General features: G+C 36.2%; 1 protein-coding gene across 1 annotated transcript in view; it reads left to right on the top strand.

Moving 5' to 3' along the window:
• The window catches only part of LOC146002151 (peregrin-like), a 67,221-nt gene that overhangs the window by 23,661 nt on the left and 18,310 nt on the right, over positions 1–25,250 (top strand). The window contains exons 9-13 of the mRNA XM_083139870.1: positions 5,412–5,593; positions 9,495–9,622; positions 14,367–14,553; positions 22,452–22,573; positions 24,275–24,395. Of these exons, the coding sequence (XP_082995996.1) occupies positions 5,412–5,593; positions 9,495–9,622; positions 14,367–14,553; positions 22,452–22,573; positions 24,275–24,395 (740 nt within the window). The remainder of the gene's footprint in view (positions 1–5,411; positions 5,594–9,494; positions 9,623–14,366; positions 14,554–22,451; positions 22,574–24,274; positions 24,396–25,250) is intronic.

Genomic DNA, 25,250 nt, shown 5'->3' with positions numbered 1-25,250 from the left:
CATGGTTTGGGAGTGAATTTATGTCTTAAATGTAACCAGAAAAAGAAAATGGGCATGCTGATATTGCTGTTTCATGCAGTATGATGCTCTTTTTTAGTGTAGACAGTCCGGTCATGAAATTGTGAATATTATTATTCCCTTTGGAGGAAGAACTGCAACGGTATGTTTGCATTTTTTGCCTACCCAAGCTTTGCAATTCAGGAGAACTTGTATTATTTTCAAATCATCTCTGAGAGCTCCAGTTACAACATGAGGTGTAGATGATATAGCACTGCTTTGAAGGACCAGTGCGTAAATATTAGTTCAGGGTTGCTACACATCTGGAAAACCTGGAAAGCAGAGAAATGAAATGTCAGGGAATTTTGCAGATCATCTGGAATTTACGTGCATTTTGGAGTCTGCAAGAGGAAAAAGTTGCAAAATGAACAAGCAGTTCACTTCCACTTCTGGATTTGGTTCTTGTGATTCCACTCCAAAAAAAGATTCAGTTTAGAAACTTGTTTCTTTCGTTCTTATGATTCTCAGTCTTATGCAAAATTATGGTTCCTTCGAATTTCTGTAATGAATTTTCAATTTTATAGTACTAGATATTAGAAAGAATATCAAAGTAAAACTTGCAGTCCAGATATCTGATTGATAACTAAACTACATTGACAATATGATCATGATTATCAGAGAGGTTGGTGAAGATGAGGTTATCATCTATTATTTTATATATATCTTAGTCTTGTTGGCATTTCCTACAGAATTCCTATATGCAACAAAAATTTCTCCAGCTGCTGTGTACTTATAAATGTAAGCAAAACAGCAGCATTTTCTATGACACTATAAATCCGCCAGAAAATGAAAAACAGCTATTGATATATAATGAGCTATTAAATATATTTATTTCAGAAGGATATCTTTATGGTGTGCTATTTCGTAGCTGGACTGGATTCTGATTGACATTTCATATTGCCAGTTCAAGGGTGTGTAAAAATTGTCATGATTCAGTTAAGGGTGCGTTCTTAACGTATTCGAGCCACATATTTGGGTGACATCGAAATAAGGCAATGTTGCATAGTATATTCAGGAGGATTTTGGTTAAGTGCAAATATGGATACATGGATGAGATAGTGAGTGGATTTTTCATATCTCAGATAGGTTGCTGTAATCATAGGGGGTAATTCAGTTTGTCGAGTTCACCTCTTAGTGCTTCATAAGGCTGTTTGGTTTCTTGTGTGTTTGAAATAAAATGATGTGACGAAAATTTAAGGATAGAAATAATTATCGAGGCAAGGTAATTTTTTCTATACCCCCTCAGGAAATGTTTCAGTTAACACTAGATAAATTAGGTTTTTGTCTTCTTGAATAATGTGATGATAATTTAAGGAGAGTAATAATTATCTAGGCAAGAGGGAGAATGTTCTATAACCCTGTTGTTGATAATAACATGTATCCATGGTGGAGATCAGGGGGTCGAGCCCCCACAGGAAATCTATCAGTTTACACTGGATAAATTAGTTTTTTGGCTTCTCGAATAATGTGACGATAATTTAAGGAGAGTAATTATCGAGGCAAGACAGAATGTTCTACAACCCTTTTGTATAACCCTTTTATTGACAATATTGCACATAAACGTTTCTTGCGCTATCGTTGTTGTTTTCGCAGCGAGCGCGATTATTGTGTAAAGATTTGTCATCATTTGGAAGCTGCACAACATGGCATGCCACGAGTAGGACGATTCTTTGTATTATTCATTCTTTGGAAAGTGGAAAAGGAAACATTCTTAAATAAGAGGTGGAGTCGAACTACTTGTAATATTAACGAAATGTTTTATCTGCGGAACATTCTAGAATATAATGAAAACATAAATACCTGGCTTCAATTTCCCGATGATTAGTACAACAGAATCGGTTAGTAATTCGAAAATGAAGAGGACTAGTGACACAATTTTCCATAAACTACCGAAGTCTACTTCTAGTTCCAGTTCGTGTCCAAAGTTGAAGATATTGACGACTGTGGAACTCTAGAAGCCTCAGTGTATTGCTAGTTCGGGGCATGAGCCGAAGAGATCGAAGGTCTCTAAAGTGAATATTTCAGGAGTACCGGATATTGGGGCAGTTTATTAAGACATAAATAAGTTGCACAGATCAACTGTAATTTTACTTGTACCCGGGCCAAATTTCGTGTATGCAGTCCAAGACTTTCACGGGATAAAAAGGACTTTTATTTAAGCCAACTGGGTTCGACACACTCTCAGACACTTAACTACTCCAAAGGGACAGCCGAAAATTTTTTGAATGTCTAGAAGAGAAAGCAGGAAGATATTGCATATGAAGATATTTTAGCAAAATTTTCAGGCTCTGCCAGGATCCGAACCAGTGTTTCTGGTATATCGTGCCGTTCCTATACTGGCATACTCAGGATTTTTGAGGGGGAGGGGGGTTACATATACTTTTTTCGGTGGTCGGTCCTCATTTTCTCATCTTTCTCTGCCTTTGACGTTCATTTTTTTAGAAATACTGGGCCAAAGGAGGGTTATGACCCCCACCAACACTCACTCCCTTGGGCACACCACTGGATATAAATGAGTGAGCATTTTATCATATTAGAAGATGCAACATTAGATGTGTTGGGAACGGAAGGGTTTTCACTGTGCATTAATTGTTTCTCAATCCAGCTGTGTTCGAGAAGACTTCCTTTGTTTTGTGCCAATATATGACAAGACTGTGGAAGCTGTGATGGACAATTTTGAACACTTGTGAGTGCTTAGACCTGAATATGAACAATTTGGTGGGTTTCAGCTTTTATAAGAGCTGCAAAACATGGGAAGACAAGACACATTAGTGGTGTTCAGGCTCGAATCAGGAAGGAATATTCGAGAACTGTGTGCATCCAGTTCACAGCCCACAGTTTGAATCTCGCATTGTAGAGTCGATTGTCCATCCATTGTGTAACAGCTTCGTGAGAACACTCAAAGACAGCAAAGATGTTTTGATGCGTGATTAGAAGAAATGGACCAACACATTGTGATAAAAATGACAGCCTTAAACGGTGGCTACTATTTATATATTATATTGTTAATATGATGTATGAGACTAGCTGTTAGGGTGTACTTTTACACTTTAATTACATAAAGCATAAACTTATTGGAAATTCTGCATTACCATTACAAGGCGTAAATTCAAAATTATGAAAAAACGAGAAAACCGAAGAGTTTTATACAGCTTACAAAACTGATTTTCTGACCTGATTCTGTGAAAGAAGATAACAGAACGTTGTCCAGAACTTCAAAATTCGGGGATCTCACTTTAAATATATTCCAATCCAACCTAACAGCTTAACCTACTTAATGCATTTAACATGTGCGAGCTTTATGAACTGTTCAAGTTTAAAAACATAAAGGAGCAAAATCTTGTTCAAGACGGGTCAGAAACTACTCGTTCCAATCATGTACAAGGGCAAAGTGAAACTATAATGAACGACTGATTTGTAATACAAATTCCGATGTATGTACATTTGAATAGCACCAGTGAAATACGAAAATAATCTCACAGGAACAGTAGTAGAGCATTTTGTGCAATATCGATTTAATGCCAGAAAGTAATCTATATCAAGGTATTTCATGCTCTAGTAATAATCAGACCTGTAGGAAGGCCAAGACGAAGATGGAGGGACAACGTTGAGATGGACCTAAGGGAAATCGGTAGGGATGGAAAAGAGTATATGGAGCTTGCTCAAGATAGGGAAACATGGAAGGCCTATGTTGCTGCAGCCATGAACCTTCGGGTTTAAGAAGGCTAGAGAGTTAGTTAGTAATAATCAGAAAACTGTAATATCTGCATTATGCCTAATTTAAAATAACGTTCTCTTCTGATTTTACAATTGTAAAGAATTATCAACTTCGTTTGTAAGGGAAAATGCATGCTGCGTTGAAATGGCGATATTCTCACAGAAATTATATCGGAAGGTATTTCCTCAACATATAAATAAATGATACATTCTGCATCACTCTTGCATATTGCAAACGTTTTGCTTTTGATGGATTAAGCAACAAGCATTTAAATATAAGGCTTACCTTTCAGTTTTTTCTGATGTTTCCTTCTTCCAACATTTACTGGATTCGTTATTCTCTGGTAACTTGGTTTGACTTTCACAATTTCGAAGCATTTGCATGGATCATATCGTTAGAAAACATGAGTGAAATCTCGGCAACAGTGTTGGCTAAAATCTGCACCACGGAGTATATTGCGACGAAACGCCACTTCAAAAATTTTAATGATAAGCACTACTCTTTGAAGGTACGAAATGTTTTCATTTTTTCACATAGTATTTCATATACTTGCAGGAAGAACATGTGATCTTTGTTTCACCACAAAATCTTCCATACTAGTCATAAAAGAATAAAAATGCATCGGTATTGACAAAACTACAACTTCAGCACCATCTGTACACAGACGTTTGAACGTGACGGAGACCTTTCATTTTCTGTTATTTACTTATATACCTTCAATCGTAACAAAATTATAAGGATCACAAGTTCTAGTGAAAAAATCAATCTTTTATTTCGAAAAATTTCTTCCTTACCAAATCTATATTAGTTGTACGGTTATCCATTGAAATTTGGGCCTATGCTTTAACATGGCTTTAGAACCCCCTTAACAGATCATATATTTAATTGAAAAACACAAGGCTCAAAAGCAAAAATCATAAACATGTCTGGAAAAAAATCATTTTTGGGCTGAGAAACCTGGAAATGTCAGGGAATTTATAATAAAAAAATCATTGCAATCCTGTAGTTTCGTCGGCGATTTCTGTTGCTTTTTTTACCAATCATAATTAAATGCTTCGTTCTCAGCACAGCTTCACTTTTGTTATAGTTCCTGGTATTCACATTGTTTTTGCAATATTTAAAAATATTGCATAACTCAGTTTCTACCGTAACAGGCATGCACATGCTACTACTACCTCCTACTAACTGAACGTAAGCAAAGCATGTATCCTACATGTAGTGGCCATATTGGAAGTGGTAATTTTAATCGTGAATAAACATGTGCCACATGTTTGTGAGTACATTTCAAAGTACACTGTTCCTTTTTGTAAGGCAATGCCAGCCTCAGTCATCTAGTTACATCCATAGGGATAAAAAATGGTTAAGAAAATCAGTAAAAGTCAGTTTTTCATCGTGGTCTGTAATTTGTCAGTATTTTTTTTAAAAAATGGTCAGTCAAGTCAGCAGTATTTTTTGTTTGCCTGACAGCAATATCAGATTTTTTTTTTCAAATTTTGTTACTCCTTTTCAACTATACAGTGAGTTTTTTTCCCCCATTCAACTAAAGGCAAGGCATATTTTGTGCTATATCTTCTACAAGTGATGAAAGTATTGCTTGGTAATTAGCTTTATTCAATTAAATTTTGTATTTTTCCAGCTTTCCACGTTACCTGTGCTCAGCAGGCAGGATTGTTCATGAAGATGGACACTGTACGGGAACCTACCAGTGGGGAAATGTCTGTTGTTGTTCAGAAAACAGCATACTGTGATGTCCATACTCCACCAGACTCGGAGGCTGTAAGTAGTCGGTATCCTATATTCAAGATGGCCCAATTTGAGGTGAATTTCTTTTTCTATCTTGCGTTCAAAATTCATGTAACTTGAAATAAATTTATTTTTCAGTGTTGAGTTCAGAATTTCAATTTAATTATAATTAGGGTTGAGCCGATACCACTTTGAACCAATCGATACTGATGCTGATACTCTTACCGATTCCCAGAAATACCAATACTTGAAAATACAGTAGAGTCTCGCGTATCCGACATAAACGGGCTGGCAGAACGTCGGATAAGTGAAAATGTCGGATAATAGGTAGGTATTAAGAAAAGCCTATTAAACGTCAAACTAATGTTATAATTTTAAACATTACGAACCTAATACAGTAATCAATTTTTACAACAATACAGAAAAAAATAACTGTTAAAATGAACTTACAGTTACAGAATTGTCTGAAGTTAAACACAGTACGTACGTACAGTACTTCAAAAGTTCAGTCCTGTGATGATTTTTTTCTGGTGGTATGTCGGATAAGTGAAGGTCGGATAAACGAGACACTACTGTACTATAAAATATTTCAGTGTTAGCTTTAATTCTATTTAATTGTGGAAGCATTTGTCTCCAACTTAATGTAACCTTGTGCAATTTTAATGCTTATTGAGTGCAGAAAAAAAGAAGTAAATTATTATATAGAACACAATTTTTAGGGGGGAAAATGTGTTCTATATAATATATTTACTTTAAAATGTGTTCAAAATATTGATCAATATTGGTGTGTAAATATTCTTCTCCAAGAAATTTGCTTTAGCATATTCAAGACATGCATCAGAATATTAAAATATATTTTATCGAATCACAAGATATGTTTTTTCATGTAAAATTTGTCCAAAATAAAAGGAAGTTTGAATTTTGCATAATTTCCAGGATAATTGGACTCCGCAAAAGTGTCACACATTGGACCCGGTGAAAGACCAATATGCTGGAAAAGTATCAGCAGATGAATTCCAATCAATACTTTCCGATACCGATCTGCCGATACTGATACATCTTCATCCGTATCGGCTCAGCCCTAATTGTAATTCATGTAACTAACCAACTATTGATCTAACATCCTCATGTTGTAATCTCTTCATTTGTATAGCAGCATAGTGTCATTAGCTTTGCATTAACATTTCCAGTTTTATTGGAGGTCAATTCCTTTCCTCCCTGCAAGCCTCTTATAGATTATCATTTTGCATGATCCTATAAAGTTATTTTAAAACATTCCTTCCCTTTCGAAAAACTGATATTTAGAGGCATACATATTTCGTTTTTGACGAAAACACGAAATGTGAAATAAAATAACACATTGTAAGTTTAATTTTTCATGTTTCTGTTTTCATGTTTTGTCATGAAATAATGCGAAATGAACTGCAAAATGCGAAATAGACTCTTAAACATGAAATTTAGAGTTTATTTACAGATGCGACTTTTTCTGAAGTCAGAATTATCCTGAGAGTTATGCAATTCACGGAAAATTGATTAACTCTCCTGTCAATATTTGAGAAACAAGGAATGGACCCTTTTATACAGGAATAAACTTAATATTCGTAGTGTAATCCGGTGTCAGAAATCTCCTATAACGACTGAGGGTTCGATGTGCTGACTCCACGTCACCCATTACCGGTTGAAGAACTCCACATCTCTAGGTAGGAATGTGGGAGAGAGACTGGCAGTCAGGAGATAGGCCAAGGGCTGTCAAGTCACGATTATTATTATTATTATTTAAACTTAATATTCTGGTAACGACATAATTATGCTATTAGAAGGGATATGTTTATTTTGTGTAGTAAGTGCAGTTTTTAAATCAAATTTGAGATTATATTCATATTTTTAAAACCAAAATTTCATTTTATATGCTGGTTTTTCACCGCTATAACAGCGAAATTTCATTTTATTTACTGCTTTTCAACCCGAAATTGACTCAGTGTTTGTACCGAAATGATGCTTTTTTATTTACCAAAAATAGGTGCCTCTACTGATATGATATTCTAAGTTGTGAAAAATTACATCTGTTTAGAATTCATCCTAGAGAATTGAGTGGATCTTCATGTGGTTTGCTTTTCCTGCTGTCTAGATATGTGTGGAACAGTGGTGTATCCTGGATTTTCATAAAGGGCATGCTGTACACAGATTTTTTAAAACACATATAGTATGGAATGGAGGATAGCATTATACGTATTCAATAGTTGACGATTTGCATATTAACATTACCAAATATTGCATAATGTATAAAGTAATGAAATTTGGATAATAAAGTTCAAAACTCACCAGGTTTGATGTCTGATGTGGAAGTGTTCATAAAATCACTTGATATTTATAAACAGTGTATATTTACATTGGAGATTCTCAATTTAGGTTTGTTTGACTTATGCAAATAACATTATAGTAGAGACGTAAATTACAATCAGATATTCAGGAACAAAAGACCAGACTTAAATAAAATGATTTAAATGTAAATTCTGCTCTTCTGTTTTGAGTGGTAAATTCCCTTATAACATCTTCGTAAAATGAGGGCAATGCTTTAATTTTCAGAACCAGCTCTTCTTCAAGGGATAATATACCAAGCACACTTAATCTTTCTTGCGATTGGGTTGCTCTAATATAATTATTAATTCTTCTTAATGCTGAGAAAGATCGTTACACTGATGCAGTTGAAGCTGGTATTGACAAAATGTGTGTATGCAACTTCTAAGTTTCACTCATAATGTTATGAATATTGTTCGTGTTCATATATGCTACTAATGCATGTAAAGGTTTATTTTCAAACTCTGGGGAAGAATAGAGAGCAATCAACTCATTCTTTAGCTTTACAAAGTCAAATAATAATAATAATAACCCTGTATCACACCCTCGGTTTCATTTTCATCATTTTTTTAAAAATATTTCGGGAAAATACTGCACTAAGCCATGTGGAACTTTGAAAGAGGCCCAGAAATAAAAATAAACCAAACTTTAAACTAAATGTGCATTGCACTGTACGTCCAAGGAAAAATCAATCACTGCCACCTCTTTGTTCAACGAAACAACAAGCATACTCTTCTCTGTAGTTGTCACCTCACAGCATTCAGCCAACGCGATATTCACGCATTGTGAAGGGGAAGAAGCGGAAAGGGGCGGGAAGAAGCATGGGAGCAGTGCTCGCCCACGTTAAAATCATCCTTCGCTGATGCGGTACATCGGACAGCTTGCTCTGCGACTACATTAATGAGCATTTCTACATTCTAATTTCGCCATATAAGAGAAGTATTTATTTTACACGACAGTGCTCAACTAACCTGATATTACATTTCTTGGCTCTGAAGTGAAAGAAAGTAATAATTATTTTACCACAATTGACGCATGTATTGCATGTGCCCAGAATACGCCTCTGGTGTGGAAGTTTCATGGCACTGCAAGTCTATTTTCTATCACGGATATGTAGATGGCATCGAAAGCAAATCACGTCAAGATTCATCTGAATGGTGTAGAAAGAATTCTGAACACGTATAATTTTTCAGAATTTGGACTACCATAGTAGTTTTTTGATAGGAAATGCCTTGACTGGCACAGGTAAGAGCAGAGGTCCAGTGTGGCCTTAATAGCCCAACACAAGGATGGATACCAACCTGAATCTCTGAAAGTCAGCATTCCTCTCAACTACTGTGTTTCTTCTTTCTCATTTAACTCTTAACTAATTTCATTATTTCAATTTTTGTTCAGTTTTCTTCAAAGTTGCTTTAGTTTTAACACTTTTTGGAATTGTTTGCAGATGCCTCTATTAAGTTTCAATTATATATTTTTTTCCCTGTGTCATGAGTGCAAATAATCAGTAATGCTAAAGAACCCAGAAATGTTTCTCTCCTGTTTTTTTCTTCTCCAATCTCATGTGACGAAGCCATTAATTTACAATCTGACTTTCTGAATTCTAGTTTTTCTGTTTCAGAGACCTCGTATAAGTAAAGGTGATGTGAAAGAGGAATCTCGACAGAAAATGAAAAAAGCAAGGAAAATATTGGCAAGGAAGAGATCTTCAGTACCAGTGATATCTATACCCACCATACCACCAGAAAGGTATGTTATTGCTTTTTAAGTCCTTAGTGATAATTAGGTACATGTCTATTTCATAAGTTGTATATCATAATAGTTTGGTAATATCTACACTGGATGAATACCTTGCATATTATCAATCTTGGTAATAACGTAGTTGCCTTTTAATCAAGGGGTCCCAGGTTTGATACCCAGTGGAGGCATATTGCACAGTGGTTCGGATGCCACTTTAAGCTGTAGGTCCAGTCCCGATTAGCATATCTGTGTATAAAGTGGACTTAAATCATCAACAATTCAACTATCCATCTTGGTAAATTTGGTACCTGTATTCTTTTGGTATTAGAAAATTTTATACTTGCACAACTATAAAATGATGTTCATAGTAATGAAAACTATGTTTTAAATTTTTAAGAACACTGCCGTAAAGTTGCCAATATTCAAAAGTCAATTTAAAACTGACTTGGAAACAGCAAACCAGGTTGGAGCTGGGAGGGGGAGGGGGGTGCAATACCCTTTCACAGTCACACCCTAAACAAATTTGTCACTTTGAATGATTTCTGGTAATTAGTTCTATTGGTGGTTGTATGCAAAAACAATGTTGACAATATATAAAAATGAAGAAGTTCTTATTTGACATCTTTGCAAGACAATGGTGATTTTCAGTTCTTTTGTGTCCCATACTATTACATGTTACAAAGTGTAGATACGAGCGTAATTTGAAAAGTAAGGTAAACAAAGCAGAAATGGCAGCACCATAATCAGAATCAATGCACGGTCGATAAGTTTGATTCTTGCAGAGTTTCAGCCCAGTGCATTGTAAGGTTATTGTTTGATCACGCGAAGTAGGTGAACGTGCAAGCATTTTCAAAAAATTATGGACAAAACGACCAGGACAATGCACCTGTTTAGACGTCAATGGTTCTATGGCTAAAATCCACGAACTTAAGTTTGAATTGTTGGATCATTTACCCTATTAGCCAGATCTAGCTCCCTCATTTTCATTTGTTCCCTAACTTCAAAGATGGCTCGGAGAACAGCAATTTTCTGATAACAATGAAGTGATTCATGCTGTGAACAGCTATTTTGCAGACCAGGACATAGGCGCTGACTCCATGGGGCTTGGGGAAGCTCGAGCCCCCCACCCCCCAATGTTATCGATGTGAGGGCAGAGTTCCTCCCAAATAATTTTGCTTAAGAGAATCTAATGTATTATTTTGCTTCTCTTGTAAAGTTTACTCTGAATTGTGCCACATGAACTTAACTTTAAATACACATTTGAAATGTTCTAGACCATCAGCTTTGGGGGCTGAGACTGCTAAACCATCAACTTTGGGGGTGGAGGGGTTGCTATGACCAGAGACAGCAAAACACATGACTTATTACTATATTCTAAGTATATAATTATGAGTATTGTTAACATTTTTACTAAAAAGAGTTTCAAAATAAGATATGCATGAACTAGGAGAGTGGATGGGACGTTCGGGCTACAAATGGCTCTCACATGACATTCAGAACGAGATCATTGATATATTAGGGAGATCTGTTTTGCACTCCATGGTAGCAGATATTAAAAGTCGGGAATATTTTGCTATTATGGTTGACGAAACTTGTGACATATCCATTCGTGAACAATTGACATTTTGCATTCGAACTTTAAATGAAAATTTTAATATTTTTGAGGAATTCATGGGCTTTTACGAGATTCCGAACTCTGAGGCCAAAACTTAAAAAAGGGAGGGAGGTAGTCATTCATTAATTTATTTCAGTGATCAGAGGCCCTCCAATAATTTTGACAAGTTGGTGCCCCTGGACCAGGAGAGTTCATTTTATAAACAATGATCTCACAACACACTGGGCTGAAACTCTGTAAGGGCTCATTTCAAGAATCAAATTCATCGACCGTGCATCAATTTCGAATATGGTGCTGCCATCTCGGCTTTGTTTACCTTACTTTTCAAACTACCCTCGTATTCTTACTTGCATCAAAATCTCAAAAGTAGGGTTTGGATGATTATACTTTGACCTGATACCAATGATGCCAATACCACCTACCCAAACTTGCATCCCCTGTTGTCTACAAGGCCACATGCCACAGAACAGAACCATCCACACTGTTCAAGAATGGATCGATGAACACATACAAAATGCCAAAAAAGTATGGATGGGCCGATACCGATACAGTACCAATATAGAATTTACCGATACCGATATTCTACCGATCCGATATAAAATTAGAAATTGTCCTTGAAGACCCGTGATAAATGTGTGTTTCGAACTGATTGCAATGCAAAAGAAGTTGAATATTTAGACATTTACTTTTTCAGAAAGTAGGGCATGGAGATTATCCATAAAAATTACAACAAAAATGGCAGAATTTTGCACTAAATTATAAGATATTTATCGATATATCGGATCGGTAAAATAATCAGTAATTTTATCGATAAACTGATACACCGATATGCCTATATCGGCTGATACTGATAGAGTACCGATTAATCAGTCTCATCCCTACAAAAAAGACAGAACCAGGATCAGGCTTTTCACAGCATCTCCACACTACAAACCACTGCATCTTCTTCACATCCATACTTCACCCAACCGGCTCTATCATAGAAAACACTATCAGAGAAACCCATGCCATCATCCAACAGAAACCAGAACTGACATTCCGTGTTTCCAAAAATCCCAAACCAGGAAAAGAAAAGATGCAGTGTCCCTGCCCGACTCCCTCCACCCACGCAAAGAACTGAAACTACACGGAGCAACACAACACAGCTGGTGGCCCAACCACCACCCGGCAAAGCCACCCGATAACGGAAAAAAAAAGCACAGCAGATGACGCAAGCCAGGACACACCAATTCCACCAAATGGGAGAAAATGCTACTGCCGCTACCCGGGAACTAACAAAAAAAGTGACGCTCTACCATCTCTGCTCCAGATGCCATACCCTTAGTGAATGCAGGTGGTGAGCCTTCGAAATTAAGAAAATTCAGAAAAAAATAACCAATTGTCCAACGTGGAAACGTGAAACGTAGGTAATTTTACAGTAGTTCAGAATATTTATCCTTTTTTAAATACACTCTACCAGAATTTTACTTTAACCCTTCGTCATCCGTGTCCTCATTGCAGCACAAATGTCCTGCACGCGGCACTGAGTGCTGCCTCATCAAAACCAACGTTATTTACTTGAATTATTGATGCAAATCGTGGTTGAATTACACTAGCACTTACAGGAAATCAGGCGAAATATACATGAACGCAAACATGTCCATTTCGTACATTTTATCAGCTATTAAAAGTAAAAATAGATGAAAGTGTCTCATAGAATTACAAGCTTAGGCTCTTGAAGCAAATGCACCAAAATATTATTCTAAAAGTAATTAAAACTTTGCCATATAATGAAGGTGCTAAGAAATTTACTCACCATTCACAAAATTATCAAAGTATTTTTCGAAAATGTTCAACATATTTTTTAAGAAAATTCCACGTATTTTTTCAAATATTTTCAACGTATTTTTCAAATTGAATTGAAATCGTACAACTTATATGGGCGTAGAAAGGAACTATTTGTTCCAAAACTCTCTGTCAAAATCTTACTGACTGACAGAAAAAGCAATCAAATGTAGAAAACACAACTCGAAGAAACTTACAAAATATTTTTAAAATGTTCAAATCTTGTTTTGTTTCTCGTACTCTTACACGGTATACATAAGGAAAGAAAAACTGACTCAAATGTAAGGAACAGAATGTTGTCACTTTTCAATATCATTATTTTGACAACTCCGACATTTCGTATGGCTATTGCAATGGTTTCTGCATACAAATAATTTGCATTCCGAACAACATACCGTGGTTTCATTCTTCCAATTTCCCCCAAAATTCATGGCTGGCATGCTGAGATGTAAGGTATGAAACATTCCCGGGCACGGTACTGAGTGCTGGCAAAGGACTCTGGCATATTGGACTCTGAAGAGACACTTCAGAGGCGTTTAAGTAAATGAAAGAACGACAGAAAAAAGTCGCCAACACCTCTATGTTTTCGGGGGAATAGTGAAGATAACTTACCTAGTGCTCTCCCGACCATTATTGCGCTTGTAAGGAAAATTATTCAAAATTTTAAAAAAGGCAGCACTCAGTGCCGCCGTGCAGGTTACGGAGGGTTAAAATATTCATAATTTTACATAAGTTTATGTGTTACGTGCCATTTTAATTTTGAACTAATACTATTCGATATTAATACATTTGAATTGGTATCAGCTCAACCCTACTCCATTATTGATGTTTTGGAGATATCACATCGTTCTTGTTACGAAAAAAATGAAAGCAGAAGGAGGTAAAAATGTGAATGGAGTATCATTGGGCCCTATTAATAAAGTGAGTAGGTGCTCAAAAGTAGAGCATGTGCTCCATTTTTATATGAATAATGTCCTCACCTAGTTTGCAATCCAGCAACTTTTTAGATATATATGAACATTTTTTACATCCCTGCAACATCATACATACAGGCAAGATGTGCTTGTGTATGTGCAAGCATCTGTTCAATTTCTGAGAACAGCATGAAGTTTATATTCACATCAAAATGAAAATATAGCATCAGAATATGACAGTGGAGGCAGGGAATGTTTCAAAGTGAAATAATGGGCTCCAATCAAGAAGAAAGATAAAAGCTGATATTAGGAGTTGTGTCAGAGATTACAACCCTGTTTACAATGCTACATCATGAATGTTTCATTCATTTGTCAAATGTTCTTATTGTTACGTTTACAGAATCCAAGAAATTGCTGCCTTGGTGTCTGTGCCCAAAAAGAATCATTTCATTCAAAGGCTAATTGCATATTGGACTCTGAAGAGACAGTTCAGAAATGGAGTTCCTCTTTTGCGCAGATTACAAAGCACCCACACGGCCAGGCGGGAGGAGAAGATAGTTGAGCAGGCAAGTTGCGTCAGTCCCACAGTAAGTTTTTGTGTGTGTGTGTGTGTGTGTTCGTGCATTTGTTATTTGAATGCAAGGTAGTTTGGTAATTGTAGGTCATAGTATTGTATTTAGAAGTGTGCATTCAGGCTATATTATTTTAGTGCTGATGAATTAGTGGTGCATGAGTTGCAGAGGATATGTTGTATGTATATGTTCATGGGATTAATAATTTTTGAGGGAGATTTGTGTTTACGGATCTCAGGAACTTATTTGTCGTAAATTAAAGTGGATTCTTTCTTTTTAAGTACTTAATGCAGTATTATTACAAGTAATAGTAAATTAGTTAACCATAGTCATGTTAATGCAGCACAATGCAAGTTCTGAAGATGATTCTGAGGTACAAAGACTGAAGTGCAGTTGACGGTAGACCCAGTTTATCTAAACAACTCTCCACACACAACAGCATCTTTAGGGACAAGGCCTGCAAGAATGTCTTTTCATGGGGTAACATGCGGTCAGTGCGAGTCCCATCACTGCTGTTGTCCGTCTTTCTATAGCCTACTACTTCATCTTTTCAAGTAGTTCTCCTAATTGACCTCACAATGCTGAGTCAACACTGGCATATGGCCCTCTGATGAACAAACGTAAAAGAGCTCTAACTGTTTGACTACCCAGAAGCCCACTGGGTGTGGTAGTAGACCACAATGAGTGGCAGGGTCCCAGTAGCTTGATGTCTTGGCGAAGATTTCTGGTGTGCTGAAATCAGTTCTGTGCCTTTCATTAATTGCATGTTACACCAGTTTTTTTCTGGGTGAATATCCACTTATGCAACAGTGATGGATGTTTTTTGTTTCATTATTCTGCTTAAGCCTTTCCATAACGCATCAAAGCTTATATAGTAAAATCTCATTAATCCGGACTAATGGAGGTAATAAGTTGACCGATTTAACAAAAGTCTGGATTAACTGAAATAACCTAAAAGAACAGTAGAAAGTGCATTAAAAATGCATTTGTTGCATTATAGCAACAAGCCACTTTTATTATGGTGTATTTAAAGGGCATAGGCCTAAATACACTATACAGCACAGTAAAATGTAAAGCAATAGCTACTGTGCATATTCTTAGCCATTACGGAGCAATATGACGAATGCGATTGTTGACTTCTAGCCACATTTAAAATCTTGCATTCTGTTTTTTTTTTTTCCTTTTGCCTGTCCGGATTATAGCGAAGTCTGGCTTATTGGGTCCGGATTAACAAGATTTTACTGTATATGTGTTTCTACTTCCTACTAATTCCACTGTCTTTGTGGCCGAGCATGTTAAATTGTCGACTTTTGATCCCTCCACCAAAGTTACTACTATCCGTGACAAAAATATTGAGCCCTCTGTTTACGTGCTTGTAAAATTGTTGTCCGTGGGTGGAAGAAAGTCAAATATACCTCATTGGAAAGCTTCAACTATCTATTTTTAAATAGGGGTCATCTGAAAATTATTATTCTTTGCATTTTCTTATTATAATGAAAAAGTCACTAAAAAGTGTAGTTTCTTCTTCCATTTTGCAAGAACGGGGAACTTAACATCATACAGTTCATAATCTACTATTGACATGATATTGAGATTTTTTTGTACTTGAGGACGGATCATTTTTGCACATCTGTGGAAAAAGTCGAATGCATTTCTTCACTTGATTCTTCAAAAATTGAAATTTTAGGTAAAGGTGCAATCTTAAAATGCATAATTGCAAATTCAATGAAATTGTAAGAAGCCGTTTATATGACATATGTGATCCAAATCCAGAAGTTTAACACGTGTATCTAAAGTATGACCACAGATATAATTTATTATTGACCACTCCTAATATGGTAAACGCACGGATGACGTATGACTTCCACAGCATTGCCGCCTTGCTACAGCTACACGGTCTACTATGTGGGAATAATGGAAGTGCGTTCCGTTTATCCGATTCAAAACATTGTGGCAGTGTAACATAATGAATAAACAATTTATTATATTATGAATGAAATACAATTTCTTTGTATACTTTAGTTTTGGTACATTTTCTAGCTTTCTATCCAACCTTTAACGAATGTTATTTTCTCCTTATCATTTTATGTCTCATTTAAGCAGAGTAAGTGCAACGATGAGCAGGATTTGATGAAGGTAATAAAATATTTTACCAAATATTCGAACCTGCGACTGCTGGCTTCGCAGTCTCCTCTGTATATAAAAAAAAAAATAATGTGCTTGCGATGTACAGCAACTTCATAACAATGGAAAACAGGAAAGAAACAGTGTATGTAAGGGATCTTATGTATTTTTAGAGAGTTTGGGCAATAATTCATGGTTAGAACACAAGAGTGATAAAAGAAAATTTGCATTCTTCAATTACAGCATCTGAACAATGCTTCCCTGTGCACAACAATTCGCTTTGTAACCAAAACTTTCGGCTCACTTTCTGTGTCAAAGCTGCTGGCTGAACGCAGAGTTTCAAGGGCTGCTGGCAGCGTGTGGCAACAAAGCACACGTCGACGTAGCAACAAGACAGAAAACACGTGAGCTGGTTGCCAAGAAAAACAGTTTTGTCTGTCGTTTTCAATTCGCGGAATATGATAAAATAAGACATGGAAATTTGATTTTTATTCCATGTTCATCATTTGGATATGCTTTGCATCGCCATTGGGCTCACCATTGCCGAGATTGCAATACTGTTATTAAATATTAATTGTGGCTGTTCCACAAATAATAGCAACATTTTATGTGACTGAGATATTTCCAAATAAACAAGCTTCAATCACAAGAAATGTCATATTTTTACGACTGGTTTACAAGAATTGAATTACACAATTGAATTCGACTTACATAAAAAACACACGAAGAAACTACACTTTTACGAACATTTTTGTTTGAATAGAGAACAGACAGAGCTAAAATCAATTTTTCTTGCTTTTGTCTAAAGTAGGCACTTCTATCTTTCCAATGAGGTATATTTGACTTTATTCCTCTCACGGAGTACAATTTTACAAGCATGCAAACAGAAAGCTCAATATTTTTGTCACGGATAGTAGGTTTGGATCCTTGTGCAGGCACAAGTGTTTTTTTGAGTGTTTTTTGACAATTTTATGCAATCATCATTCATTCACACCATCACAATTAGCCAAAAGAGGCAGAAAGGTGATGTAAACTTAGAAATATAAAAAATACAAAATTCATGCCGATTACATGTGTTGTTTTTGTGTCAAATGTTCAATCCAGTTTTGCTAGAACTGAGGCTAAGCCGATACTGATCCCAGTGCATCAGTAGTGTAGGTTGTAATTTGATCACTGACATGGCCAATACTTTCCAGAGTCTGGGTGTTCCTTACTAATAATAATAATAATCCGTGGCCCTGGAAAGGCCTTGGCCTATCTCCCAACTGCCAGTCTCCCTCCCACAATCCTACCTAGAGATGTGGAGATCTTCAGTCAGTAATGCGGTGATGTGTGGTCAGCACATCAAACCCTCAGCTGTTACAGGAGATTTCCGAGACCGGATTATGCTAGTCACTCGTAGCTCCCCAATTTCCTCACGATGGTAGGTTGCCACCGGTCCTGTACACAGGCCGAAAACCCAGAGACTGAACCCAGGTGGACTCGAACCCATGCCATCCTGCAGTCTTGAAGTCAAAGCACAGTGCCTGTGATCACATGGCCATGGAGGAGGGCCTGGGTGTCTCTGGGGGTCTGCAAATATACCACACCATACCTTCTTGGAGCTTAAAATCCTGAAAATTATGAATATTTGAAAGCATTGATTCATGTTTTAAGAGTTTATTTCGCATTTTGCAGTTCATTTCGCATTATATTGTGACAAAACCTGGTAGGAAAATGCTCCTCCAACCTTTCAAACACATGAAAAATAACATTGTGTTATTTTACATTTTGGGTTTCCGTCTAAAACACAATATGCATGCCTCTAGTAATTATGTTTAAGTATGGAAATATGACATGTAGAGGACAAGTTCCCACATAATTTAACCTTTATTGTGCATTTTTGCTTCATGTAATATAATTATGATTTTAAAATTAATCTGCACTGCTAATTGATAGAACTTGTAATGCTACCATTGTGATGTTTCAATCAGTTGTGTAAAATGCATGAAATGTAACTGGTTCTGGTTAGTACTCTTGTCACCACAGAAAATAACTTGATTTTGGCTTGAAAATACACACACCAGGATTTTTTTTTCCTTAAAGTTTTAGGCACCGAAATAGTGCTTAGACGTATAACATAAATTAAAAGAATAGCTTTTGGTCACCCTATTCCTCAAGCTTTTTTTAACATGGTCTTTGTAAATTAGCATCACTTCTGTGCCAATGTGAACGCTGCTTCACATATTATAATTAGAAATGAATACATAAACATATGTTGTCTAGAAGGAAGAGCTTTCCTGCTTTTTAATGGTGTTGAAAAGGATTGTGCTTCTACTTCAATACATTCAAATGACACGTTACATAAACAAGCATGTATTTCCTGAATTGATGATATTTCAATATTTGTAACAAATATCAGTTAAGTATTACCATTTCATGTTTGTTTACGTAACATACGTATATAGTTTTATTGTATTGAAGTATAGATAAAGCTTTCCCCTTTGCATTTACATTGTGGCACATGTTGGATGTGTAGATGCCCTACACATTTTTGACCCTGCCATAGTGGAGATGATGTGATTAGCACCATTCTTCAGCTGCCTCCCCCCTCCTCCCACAAGGTATCTGTTGATTAGAGCCTGGGTGATCTCCAGAGTCACTTATGCAAGAACAGTACCAGAGAACATATTTCTGTAGGAATTGAACTCTAGACTCGTACATGATAGTCAAATGGTCTATGAATTGGACCACCATGGTTCCCTTATATTGTCTAAAAACAATTTACAATCTCTGTAGAAACTCTTCTGCTGACACCTTGACTCTATATAAACAGAAGCCATCTGCATTCTTAGCAGGTGTGATGATCATTAGGATCCGTATTCAGATGATTAACATATGCACAATGGAACCTTGAAGGTTCTGTGATCTCCCATTACTCACAGTCTTGGGAACCAAAGCTACTAGACAGGTAATAAGTACACTTGTTCACACAATGCAAATAATCTAAACCAGTGCTTTTTTTCTGGCAGTATACAATTATATGCGATACTGGCACCTTTTTATAAGTGATGATTCATTAACTTACCAGAATGTTTTTAGTATACCCTATACCAGCTAACTGTAGACCAGGCGAACGAGAACAAGTGTCTGTGCAAGTAGTGATACCAATGAACAGTGAGAGGAACAGGATTGCATAGTGGGCAACTGGAGTTACCCGATTTCCCTGCTTTGCTCTGGCGGCATTGCAAACTTTTGAAAAGGATAATACCATATGCACACGACAAACGAACCGTATTTTTGTCTCCAGGTCCGTACGCTTGGTTTAAGAATTTCTTGGGGAAATATTTGGGATAAAACAGGAAGTGCAAATTTTGATAAGCTGTACGTCCGTACATGCCATGAAATTTCCATATGTGTACAGTCAGGACTGTATGGTTGGCAATGGTGCACTTTCGCCACTCTATTTCTCTCCTCCTCCTCCTCTGCTGCTATGCATGGCCCTGCTCCACAGTTATCTGGGACAGGGTATAGTTCTTATGATGCACACAAAAAAAAAACAAGTTGAAGAGTACCGGAACCTTTCTTCTCAGAAAGAAAGCACTGTCCACTATTCATCTGAATACATAAAATTTGTTAGTACTTTTAAAAAAGTAACCAAATTTGTAAGGATTATCAAATTCATGGTGTAGTGGTAATGTCGTCACCTTGTAAGCAAGAGGTCCCAGATGTGATACCCAGTGGAGGCAAAGGTGTAGGTCCAGTCTCGATTACCCTTCCTGTGCGAAAAGTGGACTTAGAAACTGAACTCAGGGGAAGGAGTGTGACCTCTGTTAGATGTTCATATTTATTTATTACTATTTTAATCAAGATTTAATTTTCCTGTATGATATAATAAAGAAGAGAATAATGAAGGTAGCCAACTTTATACTGAAAGTGTTCGGTCTATGTAGTTTGTAGACCCATACATTATTTACTGAGGCGAATGAGTTATTCAGGCTCTAAAATGTTTACTTCAATTGATATAATATCAGAGCCTAGTCTAGTCAGTAGGGCATCTGACTGCCACGTGAGAGACCCAGTTCGATTCCCAGGGAGGGTGATCTAAGGTTGGGATTTTTCCAGCCTTGTTCCCACATAAAGCAGCTCTTGGGCTCACCCAGCCTCAAATCAGTGGGTACCTGGGGGCAACCCTGGGAGGTAAAGGCAGTTGGAGCATGGTGCTGATCATATCACTTCCAAAATGGCTGAGATCGAGAATGTGTGGGGCCCTACCCCCACATCCGCTAAATGTGCCTTCTTGGCACGGTGCATGTGCACGGAAAACTTTACCTTTACTGACATAATATCAATTATTTATAATTTAAAATTTTCCAGTATAGAATTCACCACCTCCTTAACTTCATGTAATGTCTCACCATGAAAGATGAGTCTAGGTTCAGAGTTCAAATCTACATGTGATAGGGGAAGTGGATAGAAACAATGTTGTTTTGTTTGTTATTCCTTGCTTTGTTGTGTTCATGATAGCTTTAACATTTCTTAACTTCCCTCTTAACATATTTTGCTGTTGACGTTACTACATGTGAAACTTAAGCAGCAGGCAATTCACAGAACCCGTTTCACTTATCCATTCCAGCCAGCCACTGTGGCAGAGTGGTTAGCACATCATGCTACGATGCCAGCGGTCCTGGGTTCGAATCCCGGCCTGGGCATGGATGTTTCTGAATGTCCATTCATCAATTTCATTATATCAACACTCATCCCCATGTTTCCAAGTAGCCAAAAGTGGCAGAAAAGCGAAGTAAAATAAAGCAAATCAAATCACTTATCCATTCCACCCCTTTTGCCACTTGCACACTTGTATTGATGGTTGTGGCTAGGCAGACAAACTGTACCCTATACTACACTATTAGTTTTTCTTGTATGTACGCATTGCTTGCATGATAGAATTATTTTCCTGTAGTTTACGGTTATTACAAGCATAAGAAAACAGTTTTTTCTTTGTGACGTTTCAGGAGAACACACGCTCCTTTCATCAGACATTTATTTTCATTTTGACTACAGATACAGTAACAACAATGGTTAGTAATTTTTAAACAAAAAGAATCTGTTATATAATGGATGTTGTCAATGTTACATTGTTGTAATATAGCAACTTAACTGTGAAAAAAGCAGTCTATTTTATTTTTATTTTAGATTTTTTTTTTTTTTTTTTTAAATTATGAATCCGAAATATCATCAGGTAATTCAAATTCATCATTGTTTTCACAAAGTCTCTTGATGTTTTCTGTTACATTAAATTTTAAAGATGGTGGCTTACTCCATTTGTGAAAAAGAAAACTCCACACTGGATCTATGTTACCATTTTCATTATTTAATTTATTCCAGTGTTCTTCTGCAATAAAATAGACTGCTTTTTTCACAGTTAAGTTGCTATATTACAACAATGTAACATTGACAACATCCATTATATAACAGATTATTTTTGTTTAAAAATTACTAACCATTGTTGTAACTGTATCTTTAGTCAAAATGAAAATAAATGTCTGATGAAAGGAGCGTGTGTTCTCCTGAAACGTCACAAAGAAAAAACTGATTTCTTATGCTTGTAATAACCGTAAACTACAGGAAAATAATACTACACTATTAGTAAGTAAATTTTAAAATACAAAATATTCTGAGATGGAACAGTCATTTCCCCCCTTTGTGTGTATTTTTTTATTGGGGTGGGGGCAGAAACATATAAACGTGCAATAAATAACATATTGGTGTGTAGTTTCAGTTATGCATTACCTACCTTTTCTTTGCAGGAAGGAGAAATGTATAAGCAGCTCAAATACTGGCAGTGCTTGAGGCAGGATCTTGAACGTGCAAGACTGTTATGCGAGCTTGTTCGGAAGAGAGAGAAGTTAAAGAAAGAGTTTTTCAAAGTGTAAGTATTAAATTGGACCTTCTAAAACAAAATACTGTTAAAGATATATGTATACAGAAATACAACATATGTTTTATAATTGTAAAAAGTGTTATTAGTAGGGACTAGCTACAGTATTTTACACGTGAATACTATTTAATAAAACGTGCTGGCTTCCTTTGTGGATCAGCTGGCATGGCACTATGAAGCCAGAGGTCGTAAGGTTTAAATCCTTTATAAGTAGAGCCCGGATTTGTATATAATAGGGATGGACCGATTAATCGGTACTCTATCGGTATCGGCACATATAGGCATATCGGTAAAATTACCGATTATTTTACCGATCCGATATATCAATAAATATCTGATAATTTAGTGCAAAATTCTGCCATTTTGTTGTAATTTTTATAGATAATCTCCATGCCCTACTTTCTAAAAAAGTAAATGTCTAAATATGCAATTTCTTTTGTACTGCAGTCACCTTGAAACACACATTTATTAAGGAGGTCAATGAACCTTTCAGGTTCTTCAAGGACCATTTCTAATTTTATATCGGATCGGTAGAATATCGGTTATCGGTATCGGTAAATTTTATATCAGTACTTTATCAATATCGGCCAAAATTTCATATCCCTATTATGTAATTACATATTCTATTCCTTTCTAGATACATACCTTGAACAGGAAAATGTCAATGAATTATATAACTGACATGATTTGTTTTATGTTACATATTTTCATATATTTAGCAGGATATTACATATTTGCTAATTTACTTTATGTAAAACAACATATTTCGGTAATTTTTTCCTATCTTGGTCCATTTTCCTATATTTTCGATCTCTGAAACTTGATGAAGAAAATTTGTAGCTCATTTGATGTCATATTTTCTAATCAAGCAGTGCATAGTGCTTACGGTCACCTAAAATTGGCTGCCAAGTCGAAAGATGGTGGAGTTTCTCTCCCCCCCCCTCCTTTTGGTTACATATTTTCGCCCCTTTTAGGTTTAGGCGAAGCGCCTAGAAACTTGGCATCGGTGGACAAGAAAGCTACTTTCCTGTACATAGCGAGTTACACAATATGTTAGTATATAGTACAAAAGTAGCTATGTATTTTCGTTAGATTTTTCTTTCTGTAACCCCTTTTTCTACAATTTGTTTCAAAAGTTACAAAGAGCTCTCTTACATATTTTACAATATTTGCGATGTGAAAAGTAATTAATAGTTGACAAAATTGGTTTCTTCAATATGTACGCATTGCTGTGCTTTTTTGAGTTTGTAAATTTGATACAAATTTTAATTTGAACAATTTTTGTCCTGAAAATTATGTTGAATATGCCAAATAAAATAAATGTCTAGCACAGAATCCTTGAAATTGCTTGGATACTGAATTATTATTAATATTATATTTTCTTTGATACTACATATTTAACTACATATCCTTTTGATAATACATATTTAGGTTCATATTTAACCAATTATTGTTACATATTTATGTACATATTTTGTATTTTGATATTACATAAAAATCCAGGGTGTATTTATGACAGACAGATAGATATTCATTGTATTTGTTGCTTCATTTACTTCACCATTTGCCCTCACAGCTGCAAATAAACTACAGAGGTAAAAAGTGACATAGAATAGCCATGCAAACTGTTTCTCTTGATCTGGCCATTAATTATTATGTTATTTAATGATAATTCTAAATATTTATCTCTAGGAAGGAGCATGCACTGGAAATAAAACTGAAGCCATTGATATACTTTTTGAGGCGTGTATTGGATATGATACAAAGTAAAGATATTGGAGAGATATTTTCTGAGCCAGTGGATCCAAATGAGGTAATTATTCAACATGATTCTTCAGTATGTTGGATGTGATTATTGCAGTAATAATAGGAAGGGGGCAGAATAATCTGCTAAATAGTCCAGACTATTTAGATTTCCTATGTTGTGTGACAATCTATGTTCCGGATTTTGTTGCACAGAAAGATTGTGTAAGGAATTATATGGAGGAAAACAGTAGAAGGAACTAGGCCAGAGACAATAAATAATGAAAATAATACAGTGGAACCCTGACTTTACATTCCCGGGTTTTACATTTTCACGTATTTTATGTTTTTCTGGCTTGCCCCCCCTCCCCCTCTCCCTGAGAAAGATAGTGGGAGGGGGGTCTGGAAAATGTGTTAGAACACTTAGGTGTTCAACTTGCAAAGTTACCACGTCCGAATCATTTGCTATGCCAAAATATTGATTTGGGGGGGGGGCAATGTAAGGAGAAAGAGATTGGTTGGGAAAGGGGGTGAGGGGTGAAGATGAAGATGGGCTGTATTTGGGAAGGTTACTGCGTGGCCTTATTCAGGCCATTGGAAGTGGTTGCACTCATGGCTAATATGTACGTAGATTCTCTCCCATCTAATCCATACTTAGGTGTTGGTGGATTGTGGTAAAGGTTGAACGATTGCTACCTGGAAGCAGTTGTTGAAATTGTTATTGTCATTGTTGGTATGGACGGCAGCAGTGAAGTCCAGGTTTTGTGTAGACTGAGTGATTTTTTTCTGGTTTTGCTGGTCTCGGGCCATTCATTGTATGGTTATAATATGCTGTTGTACTGAGTAATTAGAATAACTATTGGTATGTGAACATAAAAACAAAGATGAACAGAAGGGAATAGCAAGATGGTTGCCTGGTTTTATG

The sequence above is a fragment of the Lepisma saccharinum genome, chromosome 18, assembly GCF_977018435.1.
Source record: "Lepisma saccharinum chromosome 18, izLepSacc3.1, whole genome shotgun sequence".
Taxonomy (NCBI): Eukaryota; Metazoa; Arthropoda; class Insecta; order Zygentoma; family Lepismatidae; genus Lepisma; species Lepisma saccharinum.
Note: the sequence above shows the minus strand (reverse complement) of the source record. Positions and strands in the feature narration are given on the sequence as shown.